The 16,295-nt window shown below is 36.1% G+C and overlaps 1 protein-coding gene across 2 annotated transcripts in view; it reads right to left on the bottom strand.

Moving 5' to 3' along the window:
* LOC149848682 (TLD-domain containing nucleolar protein) overlaps positions 1-16,295 on the bottom strand; it is an 86,980-nt gene that overhangs the window by 52,069 nt on the left and 18,616 nt on the right. Inside the window, exon 5 of one of the 2 annotated variants that reach the window (XM_089996876.1) lies at positions 1,675-1,910. In XM_089996876.1, the coding sequence (XP_089853002.1) occupies positions 1,675-1,910 (236 nt within the window). The remainder of the gene's footprint in view (positions 1-1,674; positions 1,911-16,295) is intronic. The other variant, XM_089996880.1, reaches the window with a different exon arrangement.

Raw genomic sequence — 16,295 nt, 5'->3', positions numbered from 1 at the left:
TAAAGATATGTATGAAGGAGTAGTAACCAATGTCCGCACTTGTGGAGGGGTGACAACCAATTTTCTGATAACGGTTGGGTTACATCAAGGATCTGCTTTAAGCCCTTTCCTATTTGCGATAGTGATGGATGAGCTTACGAGATCAATTCAAGAAAATGTACCGTGGTGTATGTTGTTTGCTGATGATATTGTTTTGATTGATGAGTCTAGAGCTGGGGTTAATGCTAAGTTAGAATTATGGAGACAGACATTGGAAGCTAGAGGTTTTAAGTTGAGTAAGAGTAAGACTGAATATATGGAATGTCGGTTTAGTAAGCAACGAAGTAGTGATGGGAGTGTAGTGAAGCTTGGTGAGCAAGAAATACCGGTGAATGATTATTTCAAATATTTGGGATCCATCATTCAAAAGTATGGAGAAATTGATGGAGATGTAAATCATAGGATAAAGGTTGGGTGGATGAAATGGAAAAGTGCAACTGGAGTGTTGTGCGATCGTAGAATGCCATTGCGGTTGAAGGGAAAGTTTTATAGGACGACTATTAGACCTGCTTTACTATATGGTACGGAATGTTGGGCTGCCAAGAGACATCATATTCAAAAAATGAGTGTAGCTGAGATGCGGATGCTTAGATGGATGTGTGGAAATACAATAAAAGATAAGATTCGGAACGAGGAGATACGTAAGAAGGTAGGTGTTGCACCCATTGAGAATAAGATGCGAGAGAATCGTTTACGGTGATTTGGACATATTCGGCGAAGGCCTAATGATGCTCCAGTTAGAAGGTTGGAGAAATGGGAAAATATATTAGTTAAAAGAGGTCGGGGTAGGCCTAGGAAGACTTGGATGGAGATGATAGGAAAGGATATGAATGCTTTGAACCTCACCGAGGACATGGCATTGGATAGAAATGATTGGAGAAAAAGGATTCATGTGGAACACCCAAAATGAATTTCTTTTTTGGTTCATATCGCTGACCCCAATTGTTTTGGGATGAAGGCGTAGTTGTTATTGTTGTTGTTGTATATAGATATATAATTTTTATTTATTTATTTATTTATTTATTTATGCTGACTTTGTGAACAATGCATCTCAACCATAGTCACAGATATCAGCAATATATTCAAAATATCATGATATTATCGCTGTAAATTCAGAAAATAATAATATAGGTAAAATATCGCCAATTTGATAATATCACAATATTTTCATGATATTATCACGATATTATCACGATATTATCAATTAGTTTTACTGTTTTTATTTATTTTTTGCATTTTAAATAAGTTTTTCTTCTTTCTTTTACATTTTTTACTTATTTCTTTTATCATTTATGTGTTTTTTGTCTAATCATGATATTTTCTTACTTATTTTTTATATTTTTTAAGCCCCAAAATTTATCACTAAACCTATAATATCGAGAGAAATAGCCTCACTGAGATAATAGCTAATACCGATATTTGTGACTATGATCTCAACTGATTAAAGTGGCTTATGGACATATATCCCAACCTTCCCTTCTTGAAACAACAAAACTGAAAAGGAACTTGAAATATTCTTGTCTACGAAACTGTGAAACTTCATAGCTGCCATCTTAAAATGTCATGCTTATAACCAGAATTAATATACATGGATTATTCAACAGAAAGAGCCAAATGGATATTCAAATCACGTACCTGAGTTTGCAGTTAACAAGCCACCAAGAAACTTTCTCACTGATGGGAGTAGGTTGCACCAATTCCTAAAATCATCAAAAGACATGGTATCTCCAACGTCCCTGACTTCTACAGAAAATGTTGCAGCATTTAGTAGTGCCTCCATAATATCCGCAGATGAACTGCACCCGTTCTTTATACATTTCGAAGAAAAAATAGTTTCATGAATTGAAATTAAAACAGCTTCCAAATCAGACCTGAAATAGAATATTATTGTATGAAAGTCCATATTCACATTCAACAAACTTCAATAGTCCATGACATCAAGCTTCAAACTTAAGGTAAACTAAGAACTACTTTAATTACTTTTCCTGTTTAAGTGAGCAAATATCTTGGCATGTCAAGTGAATCAAGCATCACAATTTTCACAAAGACCAATCATTGGCCTTAAAAAAAATTAAACATCTAGATATAAAAGTTAATAGAAAAAGTACCCAATATCCCATCCTCATAAATCTAAACCTGAATCACAGATAGCATGGATTGGCATAATATTCCCCCTTTTAAGTGCGCAGGATGCTCTAAAGTGTGAAAATATCTCAAAAGAGATAATGTGCACTATAAGCACAACCACCACAAAGGGATATGTGCACAAGGGCACAAGAATACTTGAACAACAATGTACACAAAGGTACAAATGAAGAGCACAAATGCAAAAATAAATAATCTTTATTGAACAAAAAAAGAGAACAATGCTCCAAGTAAAAAGCATACATTTAAGAGGGGAGATTCCCCTATTTATAATAGAGAGGATGCCTTGGAGGGGCGCCCACTAGATGTTGGAGCCCCTCCAACGGTTAGAAATCTAACTGTTGGATGTTGGACCCCCTCCAAGTTTGACTCGGTCAAAAAAGGAAAAAGGTAGAAAGAAAAGAAAAAGATAAAAGGAAAAATAAAAGAAAATGAAAAATAATTACAATCATATTCATTAGTATGAATATGCATAAAATGGAAAGAAAGACAGAAATACCCTTGGGGGTTACATAAAGGAGAAGATAAATATATTTATATATATATATATATGACGATAGATACATATACATATATTGTTAAAATATGTACCTAATCATTTAATGTAATATATATATATATATATATATATTTTATATATATAAGGTAATACATATACATATATTAATATATATGTATATGTATCTACTTATTATATATATAAAATATATATTTCTACTTTGTTTAAGCCGTAGGGGTAGTTTAGTCTTTTCCCATGTTTTACGCACATTCACTTTATGAATGTGATTGTAATTTAGTTTATTTTTCTTTTTCTTTTTATTTTTTATTTTTTATTTCTTTTAATTCTTGTACCAAAAGTACCTTGGGGGGCCCACTCAAATAGACGTTGGGCCCCTCCAACGGTCACATTTGTGACCGTTGGAGGGGCTCCAACGTCTATGAGTGGAGCCCCTCCAAGGCTCCTTTTTGTGGTTATAAATAGGGGCTCTCCCCTTTGTATTTCTTCATGGCTTTGAGTCAAAGCCCAAGTGTTTAATAAATTGATTCCATTGTTTTTATGCCTTTGTGCATTTGTGGGTTATTTGTGAGTTGTGCCTTTGTGCACAAGTGTTCTAAAGTGTTCTTATTGTGCATTCGTGGTGGGTTTATTATCAAGAATATTAAGGTCTTGATCTTAGTATATTGGTGGAGATACTTTTACATGGTATCAGAGCCTCGTTGAAGAAGGAGGATAGTGCATCCCGCCACTTGTGAAGTACCTCGGTAATCGCGCCCTCAAGTAAGTGAAGTTTTGAAGTATATCATCTTCTTCGGGGGATATTTTAGAAGCAACTTTTGTCAAGAAAAGTTGGAAAAACTCTTAAGGTACACATTATTTTCTATCATCTTATCTGTCTAATGGGTGAAAAAGACTCTCACTTCTCCCTTGGGTTTAAACTTAGTGGTTCGAACTATCATGTTTGGGCCGGCAATATGGAAGCCCATATCAAAGGGAAAGGCCTTTGGGGATACGTTCAAGGTTCCATATCGGAACCCGAACCCAAACTTTCTATCATAGAGAAAGGGGATATTAAGATTCTTGAAGGTGAAGATAGACAAAAGGCCCTTGAAGAAAATTCAAAAAAGCATGATGAGTGGGAAATGAAGAACTTCAAAATTTTATCTTGGATTTTTTCGTCCGTTGAAACCAAGATCAATGCCAACATCATTAAGTTTAAAAGGGCCTCCGAAGCTTGGTTGTACCTTGAAAAAATGTATACTTCAAGGGACTTATCACACAAATATTATCTCCAAAAGAAAGCTTTGACTCTTCAACAAAATGATTTGTCTATTCGGGAATATTTTGCCGAATTATCATCTATTTGGGACGAGTTTGCTATGCTCGAACCAAAATGGAGCAGAGAAGCTATTGAATTAAGACACAAGCAACTAGAGGAAGATCGATTTTTTGATTTTTTAATTTTTTAAATGGTCTTAGACCCGAATTTGAGCAAATTCGGTCCTCTCTCCTATCCGCTTTCACATCCCCTTCTATTGAAGATGTCATCACCAAGCTAAGTGGTGAGGAAACACGTATGGGGATTAGTAAAAATAACCCGAGTATTCTTGCTACCCCTTCTCAAAGTGATTATGAAGTGGTTAATGCCGTGTCAAGACCCAGAAATAATTTGAAAACCTACAAACCTCCATATTTCAAGAATCAAGGGCAAGGAGGAAATGATCGATATGGCAAGAGAGACTATAGCAAATTAACTTGCCATTTTTGTAAAGAACCGGGGCATATCAAACCCCTTTGTCCTAAATGGAAGAAATTTCTTGCCGCGGCTTTAGCATCCCAATCAGAAGAACGACCTTCGTCATCAAATGAGTCTCTTTCGCTTCAACAAATTGTGGATGCTCTTCAACCTATTCTCAAAGGAGGCATTTCTGTAGCCGCTATGTCATCCTCATCCTCTCTCGGTAAGTCATCTTGGCTCCTTGATTCTGATGCCTCATTTCATATGACTCCAAGTCCTTGTTTTCTTTCTGATTATTCTAAAAAATTTCTTCCATCTTTTGTCTCAACGGCGGATGGAACACCTCTTGAAATTAAAGGAATGGGCAATTTTGAAAAACAAGACTTCTTTATCCCAAAAATTCGTCTATACCAAAATTAAACTTAAATTTACTTTCTGTTTCTCAACTCTCGAACCATGGTTGCGATATAAGGTTTTCTTCTAATAAATGTTGGATACAGGATCGCCAGTCCGGGAAGTTGATTGGGGAAGGCTCTAGGAGAGGCGACCTCTACTATGTTGATTTTCTTAAAATTCCCAAGGATCAATTTTGTAATGTTGTTCAAAACAAAGATATTCATGTATGGCATAAGAGATTGGGTCATCCCAACATTGTTAAAATCTCTTATTTGCACTTTATTAAGCATCTTTGTAATGAAAATTTTGTTTGTAATGAATGTATTCTTGGAAAAATGAAAAGTCTCCCTTTTCCTCAAAGATCTATGTTTACAACAAGACCTTTTGAAATTGTTCACTCCGATGTATGGGGTCCAGCTTCGGTGATATCTAAGGGAGGTTTCTCATACTATGTTATCTATGTGGACGATTTCACTAGGTTTAGTTGGATATATTTTCTTAAACATGAAGTTTTCTCAACTTTTAAAACCTTTCATATGATGGTTTTAAATCAATTCAATAGAAAGTTAAAAAATTTTAGAACCGACTCGGGTGGCGAATATCTTTCCAATGAATTCAAAAGTTATCTTGAAAATTATGGAATTCTCCATCAAAAGTCTTGTCCTAAAACTCCCCAACAAAATGGGTTGGCGGAACGAAAACATAGGCACATTATTGAAACAACACGAACTTTGTTCATTTCACAAAATATTCGGAAAAAACTTTGGGCAGAGGCCGCCCTTACTTCTGTCTATCTCATAAACAGACTTCCATCTAAAAACTTGAACAAAATTTCCACATTTGAAAAATTATACGAAAAAGAACCTGATTATAGCAGGTTAAGGGTTTTTGGATGCAAATGTTTTGTCCTTACTGATAAAAATGACAAACTCTCCCCTAAGGCCATTCCTTGTGCCTTTCTTGGTTATTCTGAAACTCATAAAGGTTTTCGCTGTTATGATACTAAAAGTGATAAACTATATGTTTCCAGAAATGTAAGCTTCTTGGAAAATGTTAGTGGTTTCGAGAAACTTGAAACTAATGACGAGAATATAGACTATTCTTTTCTGTTTGATTTATTAACTGAAGATGATGATACTAGTGATGATGAAACAAATCAAAATGACTTGAATAATAATGAAACTCATTTTGATTCCTCAACACATCAATGAAGAATCACATAGAGATCCTATAACCTACTCTCATAGAGATAGGAATTCTTTTAGAAGTGCCCTCGAAAGATATGATAGTGAGCCTACCCCTTCGAGTGAAGAAAATCTTCGTAGGACCGAAAGGTCAAGAAGACCCCCTTCTAGGTTCATCTCATATGAGTCATTTTCACCGAAATATAGAGTCTGTCTAAGCGTCATTCACTCTTACATAGAACCTAGGGATTTCGAGGAAGCACGAAAATGTCCGGAATGGATAGTCGCTATGAACAATGAACTTGAAGCCCTAAAGAAAGCAAAGACATGGGAGTTTCAAAACCTCCCTAAAGACAAGAAAGCAATAGGGTGTAGATGGGTGTTTAAAGTCAAAACTAAGAGTGATGGGTCTCTTGAGAGATATAAGGCCCGCTTAGTTGCAAAAGGATATGGTCAAAAATATGGGATTGATTATGAGGAGACCTTTGCCCCGGTTGCTCGGATGGTCACTGTCCGATGTCTTATAACCGTTGCCTCAATCAATAAATGGAACATCTATCAGATGGATGTTAAGAATGCGTTTTTAAACGGAGATCTAAACGAAGAAGTATATATGGATGCTCCTCCTGGAATGGAGTCTCCTAAAGGAAAAGTGTTTCGTCTTCGGAAAGCACTTTATGGTTTAAAACAAGGTCCCAAGGCTTGGTATGATAGGTTTAACTCTGTTATGTTAGAAAATGGTTTTTCATCCTGCTTTACTGATACTGCTTTGTTTGTTAGAAAATCTAATGCAGGGATTGTTATTCTACTACTTTATGTGGATGACATGCTTATAACTGGGAGTGACTCTAAAGGGATTAAAAGCATAAAATCCATTTTAAAGGATAAGTTTGAAATGTCTGACTTGGGTTTCTTAACTTATTTTTTGGGTATTGAGGTAGCATACTCTCATAGAGGATATTTTTTGTCTCAAACTAAGCTTGGATCTGAGATTATTGACAGGTCAGGTATTACAGATGATAAAATTTGTGAAACTCCTACTATAGTAGGAGCTAAAATGAAGATTGATGATGGTGTTCCTCTCTCCGATCCTACTCCCTACAGGCAACTCGTAGGATCGTTGATGTACCTAAGTATCACCAGACCAGATATCTCACATGCGGTGCATACTGCAAGTCAGTTTCAGCATGCACCAACTTCTGTTCACATGGGTGCTATCTTACGTGTCGTAAGATACCTAAAGACCACTATTAATAAGGGAGTTTTTCTATCTTCTTCTTCTGAGTTAAAATTAATCGCTTATACTGACTCTGATTGGGGAGGTGACCCAAATAACCGTCACTCCACCACTGATTTTTGTGTTTTCTTAGGAGACTCATTGATCTCGTGGAGATGCAAGAAGCAGCAAAAGGTGTCTCTATCATCAACTGAAGCCGAATATCGTGCCATGGCGACTACTACCTGTTAAAACATATGTAATAATATGTAATAATATGTAATAATACATCTATATATATAAATATAGATGTATATTCACCATAATACCCGATAGGGGTATTATGGTCTTTTCACAAGTACCCAATAGGGGTACTTGTTTTATTTCTTTTATTTCACTGTTTTTTGTTTTTTGTTTTTTATTTTTTGTTTTTTATTTTTTAAATGCTTTTTTGGATAGCGAAAAGGGGCCCCACAATGGAGTCGTAGGGGCCCCCAACGGTCACAATTGTGACCGTTGGGGGCTCCCAACGACTCTATTGGGAGCCCCTTTGGTCTCCTTTTCTTATAAATAGGGGGAACCCCCCTTGTATGATGTATTGCTCTTGAGAGCTCCTCTTTAATAATAGTGATATTATTTTTCATGTGTGTAGCCTTTTTATAAGGCCCTTCGTATATCCCTTAGTGGATTTCCTCTCTTGTGCTTGTTGCACTTGTCCGTGTGGGACATAGTGAATGCTTTAGCATTCTTGGATTCTTCCGCATATTTCATTACATGGTATCAGAGCCATACGGTCTTCTAAGGTAAATCGTGTATCTCTTTGCTTCCTTTTTTCTCTCACACCTAAATTTTGTAGCAATGGAAGTCAAGATCGATCTATCATTCAAGCTCAATGGGAAAAATTACATGATGTGGGCATCCGCAATGGAGAATAATCTCAAAGGCAAGAAGCTTTGGGGTTATGTAATGGGAACCGTTCCGGAACCCCAACTTAAGCTCACAAAGATGGAAGAAGATGAAGAGAAAGCACTTGAAGGCGATGCTCGTCTCAAGGCTATTGAAGATTATCATCACCAAATGGAAGATTGGGAGAGCAACCATGCAAAAATCCTAGCATGGTTTATGAATAATGTTGAACTTAAGGTATGTGCAAATATTGCAAAATTCCGCCGGGCAAATGAAGCTTGGTTTTTTATGAAGGGTATGTTTACCCAAAAGGATCTTGCAAGAGCTTATTTTTTGCAAGAAAAAGTGAGAACCACAAAACAAGGTGACATGAGCATACAAGACTATTATAGTGCTCTAAATCCTTTGTGGGATGAATTGGCTCTATTAGAGCCTAAATGGGTGTCTATGGAGGATGTGGTACTAAGACAAAAACAAATGGAACAAGATAGATTGTTTCAATTTTTATTTGGGCTTCGTCCCGAATTTGAACAAGTTAGATCCTCACTCCTCCATAGATCTACGTTTCCTCCCTTAGAAGAGGCTATTGTCGAGATTACTCAAGAAGAGACTAGGCATAATATGGGTAAAAGCATTGATGAAGTTCTTGCCGTATCTAAACCCGGCAATCATGTCAAAACATACAAACCACCTCATTTTGGTAAGCAAGGGAGTGGTGGAAGAAAAATGATTATATGTCATCATTGTTATGAGCCGGGGCATATTAAACCCGTTTGCCCAAAGCTAAATGGAGCATTCAAGCCAAAGGTGGCTTCCGTTGAAGAATCATCCACCAAAGAAGATGAAGGCAAGAACGGGGATCTCAAAGATACTCTTGGACAAATTTCCTTGGCTCTCCAACAAATACTAAAGGCTACTTCTTCCACCTCCGGTACCGCCATTGCCTCATCATCACCTCCTGGTACGTACTCTTGGATTTTAGATTCCGGAGCCTCTTTTCACATGACTCCTCATGAAAATGCATTAACCAATGTGCACACCAATTCAAAAATATCTTGTGTCTCTACGGCCGATGGAACTTTTCTCAAAATAAATGGTGTTGGAACTCTTGATTCTAAAAATGTTCAAAATTTCCTTGTTCCAAAAGTTAGAATAGTTCCAAAATTAAATCTTAACCTTTTTTATGTTTCTCAAATAGCCGACCATGGATGTGAAATATCTTTCTCATCCCAAGGGTGCTTTGTGCAGGATCTCCGGTCCGGGAAGCGGATTGGGCAAGGCCATAGGAAGGGAGACCTTTATTTTATGGATAACTTAATGCTTCCAAATACCTCATTTTGTACTTATGTCCAAGACAAAAATATTGAAACTTGGCATAAAAGGCTTGGACATCCAAGTTACTCTAAAATGTATTTTTTTCCTTTTGGACACAAGTTTTGTAAAGAAAAAGATATCAATTGCAAAGATTGCATTTTTGGAAAAATGAAGTCTACTCCTTTTCCTATTAGAACCTTTGTGACAACAAGACCTTTTGAATTGGTGCATTCCGATGTTTGGGGACCATCTCAGGTTCTATCCAAAGGTGGTTATTCGTATTATGTTACCTTTATTGATGATTATACTAGATATGTATGGATTTATTTTCTTAACTTTAAATCGGAAGTTTTAAACTTCTTTAAAGAATTTCATGCAAAAGTTCAAAATCAATTTCAAAGTCAAATATCCATTCTTAGATCCGATTCGGGTGGAGAGTACTTATCAAATGATTTTCAATCATATCTAAAACAACATGGCATTTGTCATCAAAAATCTTGTCCAAGAACTCCTCAACAAAACGGTCTAGCAGAAAGAAAACATAGACATATTTTGGAAACCACTAGATCCTTACTCATTTCTAAAAATATTCCTAAAAGTTTTTGGGCCGAAGCCGTGTTAACCTCCACCTATTTAATCAATAGGATGCCATCATCAAAATTAAACAATATCTATCCTTATGAAAAACTTTTCAATATGACACCCGACTACAATCGTCTTCGTATTTTTGGGTGTAAATGCTTTGTTCTTTTACATAAAAGAGATAAATTGTCACCTAAAGCAATAGAATGTGTTTTTTTAGGGTATGGTGAAAATCAAAAGGGCTATAGATGCTTTGACCATAAAAACAATAAATTATTTGTCTCCAAAGATGTGACTTTTTTAGAAGATGAAAATGGATTTGAAATATTGGAAAAACCAAATGAAATTGATTATATGTTTATCAATGATCTTTTAGAAGATTCAAATGATGACTCTTTGAGTCATCCAGAAGTTTTAGAAAATACTCATGATTCTCATGATAGTGATGTATCACCAACTAATGGTGACAATCTCCAAGTTTACACTCGGCGTGAGGAAGCCCAACCTATTAGTGCTTTAGAAAAATTCTTGCGGCTCAATGAACCCCTAAAAGAAACCTCTCTTAGGCGTTCTTCTAGAGAATCAATTCCACCTAATAGGTTTGTCTCATATGAAACTCTCTCACCTAACTATAGAGCTTGTCTAATAGCCTTGCATTCTTACTATGAACCTTCCCATTATAATCAAGCAAAAAATATATCTCATTGGGTTGAAGCAATGAAAGTTGAACTAGATGTTTTAAATAAGGCTAAAACTTGGGAAATAGTTCACCTTCCTCCAAATAAGAAAGCTATAGGGTGTCAATGGGTCTACAAAGTCAAAACAAAAAGCGATGGTTCCATAGAACGTTATAAAGCTAGATTAGTTGCTAAGGGATACTCCCAAGAGTATGGCATCGATTATGAGGAGACTTTTGCTCTCGTGGCTCGCATGACAAGCGTTAGAACTTTAATAGCGGTAGCATCATCTAAGAAATGGCCTATATTCCAATTAGATGTTAAAAATGCCTTTCTTAATGATCAGTTGAATGAAGAAGTATATATGGACCCTCCGTCGGGAATTAGTGTTAACCAAGGTCAAACTCTTCGGTTATTAAAAGCTTTATATGGTCTTAAACAAGCCCCCAAGGCTTGGTATGATAGATTTAGTGCTATCATGTTACAATTGGGATTTCGCTCATGTTATACTGACACTGCTCTTTTTGTTAAACGTGCAGGTAATAGTATCATCATCCTTCTGCTTTATGTTGATGATATGATCATCACTGGCAATGATGAAAGTGGTATTTTTAATGTTAAAAATATGTTAAAACATAATTTTGATATGTCTGATCTGGGTTTTCTCAGGTACTTTCTTGGTATAGAAGTAGCATACTCTCCTCGAGGGTATATATTGTCACAGATGAAGCTTGCTGCAGACATATGTTCCAAATCTGGGATTTCAGATAACAAAAAGGTGGAGACTCCCGAGGTTATCAATGCTAAACTACGACTGGAGGATGGAGTTCTGCTGGATGACCCTACGCCCTACAGGCAACTCATAGGCTCCCTCACCTATCTGACTATCACCAGGCCGAATATTGCTCATGTTGTGCACTCTGCAAGCCAATTTCAGCATGCTCCTACATCTGTGCATATGAGTGTTGTGCTCCGGATCATTCGATACATCAAAAATACTTTGACTAAAGGGTTATTCCTATCCTCACTCTCTTCCTTAGACTTATTGGCTTATACTGATGCTGACTAGGGAGGAAACCCAAATGATCGAATCTCAACTACTGGCTTTTGTGTTTTCCTAGGAGATTCGCTAATTGCTTGGAGGTGCAAGAAACAGTAGAAAGTCTCATTGTCTTCTACTGAAGCAGAATACAGGGCTATGGCAACTACTACAATGGAGCTTGTGTGGCTTCGAAGTCTTCTTCAAGATATGGGAGTCGAAATTACTGGTGCTTCGAAGCTTTGTTGCGACAACAAAAGTGTCATCTACATTGCCAGCAACCACACATTTCATGAGAGGACTAAACATATTGAAATGGACTGTCATTATGTACGTGATGAATATCTTTGGGGAACAGTTACACTGCCATATGTCACTTCAGAATATCAACTTGCAAATTTCTTTACCAAAGCCATGCCTGCTCCTCGCTTTTTGTTCCTTCTTGGCAAACTTTCGGTCATTCCCCCGTAAAGTTTGAGGGGGGTGTTAAAACATATGTAATAATATGTAATAATACATCTATATATATATATATATAAATATAGATGTATATTCACCATAATACCCGATAGGGGTATTATGGTCTTTTCACAAGTACCCAATAGGGGTACTGTTTTATTTCTTTTATTTCACTGTTTTTTATTTTTTATTTTTGTTTTTTAAATGCTTTTTTGGATACCGAAAAGGGGCCCAACAATGGAGTCGTTGGGGCCCCCAACGGTCACAATTGTGACCGTTGGGGGCTCCCAACGACTCTATTGGGAGCCCCTTTGGTCTCCTTTTCTTATAAATAAGGGGAACCCCCCTTGTATGATGTATTTCTCTTGAGAGCTCCTCTTCAATAATAGTGATATTATTTTTCATGTGTGTAGCCTTTTTATAAGGCCCTTCGTATATCCCTTAGTGGATTTCCTCTCTTGTGCTTGTTGCACTTGTCCGTGTGGGACATAGTGAATGCTTTAGCATTCTTGGATTCTTCTGCATATTTCATTACACTACCATGGAAATTGTTTGGATTCGTCAGTTGCTGGAAGACATGGGGATCAATATTGAAGGGCCTACCAAGCTTTGCTGTGACAACAAAAGTGCGATTTATATTGCTAAAAATCACACTTTTCATGAGCGGACCAAACACATAGAGATGGATTGTCACTATGTTCGGGAGGCGTATCTCAAAGGAACCATTGACCTTCCATATGTCACGTCCGAATATCAATTGGCGGACTTCTTCACTAAAGCCTTGTGTGCACCGTGCTTCAACTTTCTTCTTAGCAAACTCTCGGTCATCCTGCCCTAAGTTTGAGGGGGGGTGTTAAAATATGTACCTAATCATTTAATGTAATATATATATATATATATATATTTTATATATATAAGGTAATACATATATATCTACTTATTATATATATATAATATATATTTCTACTTTGTTTAAGTCGTAGGGGTAGTTTAGTCTTTTCCCATGTTTTACGCACATTCACTTTATGAATGTGATTGTAATTTAGTTTATTTTTCTTTTTATTTTTATTTTTTATTTCTTTTAATTCTTGTACCAAAAGGTACCTTGGGGGGCCCACTCAAATAGACGTTGGGCCCCTCCAATGGTCACATTTGTGACCGTTGGAGGGGCTCCAACGTCTATGAGTGGAACCCCTCCAAGGCTCCTTTTTGTGGTTATAAATAGGGGCTCTCCCCTTTGTATTTCTTCATGGATTTGAGTCAAAGCCCAAGTGTTTAATAAATTGATTCCATTGTTTTTATGCCTTTGTGCATTTGTGGGTTATTTGTGAGTTGTGCCTTTGTGCACAAGTGTTCTAAAGTGTTCTTATTGTGCATTCGTGGTGGGTTTATTATCAAGAATATTAAGGTCTTTATCTTAGTATCTTGGTGGAGATACTTTTACATATATATGGTATATGTATATATATATATATATATATATGTATATGTATCTTGCTTTATATATATAAATATATATATATATATATACAAGGAGTGATACAATTTAACACCCTCCCTCAAACTTAGGGAGCAATGACCGAAAGTTTGCCGAGAAGAAAGTTGAATCTGAGAGAGCAGAGCGCCTTAGTGAAGAAATTTGTCAACTGGTATTCTGAAGTCATGTAGGAAAGATCTATAACCTTTTGCAAGTATGCTTCTCTAACATAGTGGTAGTCAATTTCAATGTGCTTTGTGCGCTCATGAAATGTGTGATTTTTAGCAATATAGATTGCACTCTTATTATCACAATATAATTTCGTGGGCCCTTGAACCTGAATTCCCATGTCTTGTAGCAATTGATGAATCCAGACAATTTTCATGGTTGTAGACGCTATGGCTCGATATTCTGCTTCCGTAAATGATAAGGACACCTTCTGTTGTTTCTTGCATTTCCATGAGACCAGGGATTCACCTAAAAAAATGCAAAAACCTGTGGTGGAGTGGCAGTTATTTGGGTCACCTCCTCAATCAAAGTCAGTATATGCAATTAAATCTAATTTAGATGATGAGAAAAGAAATACTCCGTTATTTATTGTACCCCTTATGTATCTGATAACTCTGAGAATGGCCCCCATGTGAACAGATGTAGGAGCATGCTGGAATTGGCTTGTAGTATGCAAATCATGTGAGATATTTGGCCTTGTGATACTCAGATACATTAGTGACCCCACCAGTTGTCGGTAGAGAGTGAGATCCTCCAAAGGTATCCCATCATCAATCTTTATTTTTGATCCCACAACTTCAAGAGTCTCACAGATTTTATCGTCTGTAATGCCTGACCTGTCAAGAATCTCGCATGTTAGTTTAGTTTGAGACAAAAAATAGCCTCTGTGAGAATAGGCAACCTCAATGCCTAGAAAATATGTCAGATACCCTAAGTCTGACATCTCAAATCTTTCTTTTAGAGTGTTTTTGATATTTTTGATTCCCTTAATATCACTACCTGTTATCAACATATCGTCAACATATAGCAGTAAAATAACAATTCATGCATCAGACCTTTTGACAAACAGAGCAATGTCAGTATAGCATGAAGCAAATACATTTTGAACCATTACTTCGTTAAATCGATCCTACCAAGCCTTGGGGGCTTGTTTCAAACCATAGAGCGTTTTTTGAAGACGAAGGACTTTACCCTTCGGTATATTCAGGCCCGGAGGAGCATCCATGTAAACTTCTTCATTTAGGTCCTCCATTTAATAATACATTTTTAACATCCATTTGGTGTATGTTCTATTTTTTAATAGATGCAATAGTAATCAAACACCTTACGGTGATCATTCGCGCAACAGGAGCAAAAGTTTCTTCGTAATCTATATCGTACTCTTGACTATGTCTTTTTGCAACAAGACGGGCTTTATATCTTTCAAGAGTACCATCACTCTTGGTTTTGACCTTAAAAACCCATCTACATCCTATTATTTTCTTTCCATTTGGAAGATATTGAAAAACCCAAGTTTTGGCTTTGTTGAGTACTCTAAGTTCGTTATCCATTGCATCCCACAACTCTATTCTTTTTTTTGCTTCTTCGAAGTTTATAGGTGCTTTATACGAATGAATGGCACTAAAACATGCCCTATATTTTGGAAAAAAGGACTCATTGGATATAAATCTAGAAGGATTCCTCCTAGGTCTTTTGGTTCTTCGTGAAGGTTCACTAAGATCACTATACTTTTCTATTGCACTTTTAAAGGTATTTCTAACTCTATACGTATATGTAATTGGTTCATCGGTTGTCTCTTCTTCATGTTGGATTGGTAGAGGAATACTTTCACTTATACGACCATCATCGTTCATTTCATCATCACTAGAAAGATCCTCATTTCTAGATAATAATTCAAATAAAAAGGAGTAATAGGCATTATCTCCATGAGTTTTATTTTCTTCAAAACCACTTATATTTTTCAAAAAAGTCACATTCCTTGAAACATATAATTTGTTATTTTGGATATCATAATACCTAAATCCTTTTTGTGTTTCCGAATATCCAAGAAATGCACAAGGAATAGCTTTGAGAGATAGTTTATCATTTTTGTCGATGAGGACAAAACATTTACAACCAAAAATTCTTAGTCTATTGTAATCGGGTTCTTTTTGATGTAAAATTTCAAAAGAAGATATTTGATTCAAGTTTTTAGATAGAAGACAATTTATGAGATAGACCGATGCGAGAGCCGCTTCGGCCCAAAATCTTTTTGAAATTTTTTGAGAAATAAGCAAGGTCCTTGTAGTTTCAATTATCTGTTTATTTTTCGTTTGGCTAAACCATTTTGTTGTGGTGTTTTGCGACAAGATCTTTGATGACTAATCCTATTATTTTCAATATAACTTTTAAATTTGTTTGAAAGATATTTTCCTCCAGAATCGGTTCTAAGAATTTGTAATTTACTATTAAATTAATTTTGTATCATCATATAATAAACCTTAAAGGTAGAAAAAACTTTATGTTTATGTTTGAGAAAATATATCCAACAATATCTTGAGTAATCATCAATATAAATAAGATAATACGAGAACTCTCCCTTAGACACTACGGGTGCCGGTCCTCATACATCTGAA

This window comes from Nuphar pumila, chromosome 1, assembly GCF_984573655.1.
Source record: "Nuphar pumila chromosome 1, dmNupPumi1.hap1.1, whole genome shotgun sequence".
NCBI lineage: Eukaryota > Viridiplantae > Streptophyta > Magnoliopsida > Nymphaeales > Nymphaeaceae > Nuphar > Nuphar pumila.
This window is presented reverse-complemented; position numbering and strand designations above follow the sequence as displayed.